This window comes from Teleopsis dalmanni, chromosome 2, assembly GCF_002237135.1.
Source record: "Teleopsis dalmanni isolate 2A chromosome 2, ASM223713v2, whole genome shotgun sequence".
NCBI classification, from domain to species: Eukaryota; Metazoa; Arthropoda; class Insecta; order Diptera; family Diopsidae; genus Teleopsis; species Teleopsis dalmanni.
This window is the reverse complement of record NC_051847.1, coordinates 59,139,249-59,142,688: the sequence shown is the minus strand read 5'-3', so window position 1 is coordinate 59,142,688 and position 3,440 is coordinate 59,139,249. Positions and strand designations below refer to the sequence as shown.

Sequence of the window (3,440 nt, the reverse complement as noted above, 5' to 3'; positions counted from 1 at the left end):
TATATATCGTGTTATGATGCACTACACTTTTGTAAGTTAGAAGGGTGAAGTAGGGACAGTATGTAAGAGATTTTGTTCCTAGATCAACTGCTTCACACCTAGGTATGTTTTTAAAGGTGTATATAGTACTGAAAATTGGTGAGTTCTTAAAAAGAAATTCATTTTTGTTCACAATAGTGTAGTTTCCGTTGCTGTAAGGTGTTTTTTGAATAAATTTTTATTAATATTTTATATCATTACAAAAATAGTATGTAATTGTATCAATATTGTTGTTAACGTTTAAAAAAATTGACTCTACCGTTTCTTAAGTACCGAACATTTCTGAATGTCCCTAAAAATATTTTTTGAGGTTATTTTTAACTACTTTTACTAACATATTCAAATCTTTATAAGTATAATTGTTGTTGTAACAGAAAATTTTTTTTTATTTACAAAAGAACTCGACATTTGTTAAAAATCGTAGTAAACTGAAATTGTTATTTCTTTTTTTACAAATAAAATTTATATAGTAAGTAAAGTTTTCGATTTTATATAAGAACGATTTATAAAATTTCATGGTTTAGAAATTCTATAATTTTAAATTCAGGAACTTGCCGGAATTTTCAATCCGGCTTAAAAATTTTTTTGGTGCCAGCAAACAATTTGACATATTCATTTAATTTGATGGCTTCTTGCAGTCATACGAAGCAGAACTTTCTTTCTGTTTGGAGAGATTTCTACCAATCTATTTCTGATAAACTTGTTAAAAAATTCGATGTCATCGTTGCATTGGTAAGTTTTTATTAATTATAATTGAAACAATAACATTAAAATGTCAGAAGTCAGAATACCGCTATATGTTCACAATTTATAATTTTAAAGCCTCCAGACTTCTATCTGAGAAATTAAAGTAATTTTAATATAAGTTTAAATTACATATCTATATATATGAATTGTTTTTTGTTTTAGGTTCATTGTTTGCTTGTGAGGGATATACATTTTCGGTGTGTCGGAAATGGAGAAGATGTAATTTTTGATTATTTCTTAATTATATATAGTTTCGACAAGTTCGAAACTATAACTGTTGTTCGAAAAGTTTTGCGTTCGAATATAAAGCAAATGCTTTATAGTGAAAATATATGTTCCATTTTACGAATAACAGTTTAAAATACATTTTCAAAAAAAGTTTTATATTCATGGTTATTGACGTATTTAGGGTGGCTCAAGGATGCGGATTATAGTATAAAAATGTAGTGAGTTTTATCTTTACTATGATATTTCATTTTTAACGATTTCAAATTCGATTTTAAAGGTTTGTAAAAATGGAGAGTAAGACATATGGCGCTGTTATCGAATTTTTTTAATTATAAAAAAATTCTCCATTGTAAATTAAGTCTTGATTAGAAACAGTTCATGAAAAGTCTGTGTCATCATGTGTAACAGCAAAAATGTGGGGGACTGTCTTCAAACGTGGTTATGTCATTTTAACTGCTTAGTTGTTGAAGACAGTTCTGGACGATCTTCTGCCACATATAAAAATATCGACAAAATGCATTAAGTAGTATAGAATGTTCTTCGAATAAATATTGCAGAGCTTATTGAAGCTGTTTTTGTTTCCACAAAGATTATTTGAATATTATATCAAAATTATATGAAACAGAATTTCGCAGATTAGTTGCCGCATGTTCTGGCTTTGTTTTAAAATTTACACCAGTTAAATTCATTCAATTAATTAAAAGGGGAACTCCAACTCTCTATACTCTAAACAACAAAGATAATTATGATAACAATTTTTGAAAGATGAAAAAGCTTCGAGTATGGCGAAGACTGTTGGATTGGAAGTGCATGGTTACTTTTGTTTTAAATGCAAACTGTTGTTGATTGACTACTACCAAAATGAGTGCACTACGATTGGAATGTAGTAAGCAACATCACTGGATGATTTAAATAACGTAGCCGTTTCCAAATGAAGAATGTTTTGTTTTTACTACAAGGTATACGTTCTGAATTTAGCTGTTAACACAATTATTATTCAAGAACTTTATTTTGAATTGGAAGGCCATCTTCTTTATGTACCAAATCTACTTTGGAGTTAGAATTAATGTTTAGATAGAATTAAGCTTTGTTAGGCGCAAAACTTTTCGAGTATCATTCATACTAAACATTTGTACATTAAATTATTAATTGTTTTTTTAATTAGAAATTATTAGTGGAGGGTGAGATGGAATCGGAGGATTTACCAGATGGTTGGAATGAAGATCTCTACCGTTATGCTATACGTTATGTCTATGATAATCGTCTATATATACTTTTTGGTCATAAAAGTAATGATTGTATTGTTTTGAATATATTAAACGTGTCGACTAGAAAAGTTTCAAACATTCTTTTAAGTCCAGATGATTTGATGGACATAGCTTCTATTCACTCAGTGTTAGAACGAATGCGTCAAGAACTAGTAGAGCCTGTGTGTTATTAATATAAGTAATATATCTGAGTCTGTTTTATATTGAATGTTTCATTTTAAGATAATAATTCATCCCAAAGTGCATGCTACAACACAAACAGATCCTCCTACGAATGTTCGTCGCCTCGCAAATTTGTCTCGTGGTGTGCCATCCTCTATGCGGTAATTAAAAATTAATTATTTTTTGTACTTATAAATATTAATTTTTAATAGTCACATGAATGATCTACTAATCAGTGGTGCATATAGAGATATTGATCAACTTCGCGGTACCCGTGGCCCATTAAGTTTGTATCGCTTTAATTCAATCACTACCAATTCTGCTGCAAACCGTTTCCATCCACATATAATACAAGAACATGTAAGACGACTACAGGCTCTTCGTAGCAGAATGGCAGCTACATACGGGGAACTTCCGCTATCCCAACTTAATAATGTTAATTCTTCTAATCGTAATGCTTCAGTTGTCAGAAATAATAACGATTTGGAACCTGAAGCTGCAATAGAGGAAAACCATTCTCAAAGAAGACGTCCTGAACAAAATTGGGCAGAAAATAATGACAATGAATTACAAGAGCAGATAAGACGTTTGCACTCACTTCGCAGAATGTTCTCCTCGCCCAATATTGGAATTGATGAACCAAATGAAAATGTTTCCAATATGTCAAATCCATCCAATAACAATGATATCGTATCTGCTTCAAATAATGGGATTGCAGCTGTTAATATAGATGAAGACAATGTCAGTAGTTTTCATCGTAGCGTTTCAGAACCAGGCATACTAGGCGGAAATGAGAATAATGGTATTGATTAGCAAGCCTTCTGTTGAATTTAAAAATTACGAGTGTATACATAGATAAATAAAATAGTTTTAGGTAATAAATAAAAGGAATTAACTTATTTCAGATTCTTTTTGTAATACTTTATATAATGCCTTTTGTTGAATCTAAAAATTGTGAGTGTATACATAGATAAATAAAATATATTTAAGTAATAA

General features: G+C 29.8%; 1 protein-coding gene across 3 annotated transcripts; it reads left to right on the top strand.

Moving 5' to 3' along the window:
* The first annotated feature begins 541 nt into the window (after positions 1-541).
* LOC119685332 lies at positions 542-3,440 on the top strand. Of its 3 annotated transcripts, none has more exons than XM_038099582.1 (5): positions 542-771; positions 949-1,005; positions 2,180-2,443; positions 2,505-2,605; positions 2,681-3,439. In XM_038099582.1, exons 1-5 carry the CDS (start codon positions 664-666, stop codon positions 3,255-3,257), a joined length of 1,107 nt encoding a protein of 368 aa, XP_037955510.1. In that variant the 5' UTR covers positions 542-663; the 3' UTR covers positions 3,258-3,439. The 3 variants fall into 3 exon arrangements, with proteins under 3 accessions (XP_037955510.1, XP_037955509.1, XP_037955511.1); XM_038099581.1 differs by having other exon boundaries at positions 2,657-3,439; XM_038099583.1 differs by lacking the exon at positions 949-1,005 and having other exon boundaries at positions 2,657-3,440.

Excerpts from the sequence above, each read along its gene's own strand:
- LOC119685332 (XM_038099581.1), top strand. The coding sequence starts at position 664 with ATGGCTTCTTGCAGTCATACGAAGCAGAACTTTCTTTCTGTTTGGAGA. Across the intron at positions 1,006-2,179 it reads GTGTCGGAAATGGAGAAGAT|AAATTATTAGTGGAGGGTGA; the intron begins GTAATTTTTGAT and ends TTTTTTAATTAG. Across the intron at positions 2,606-2,656 it reads GGTGTGCCATCCTCTATGCG|TCACATGAATGATCTACTAA; the intron begins GTAATTAAAAAT and ends AATTTTTAATAG.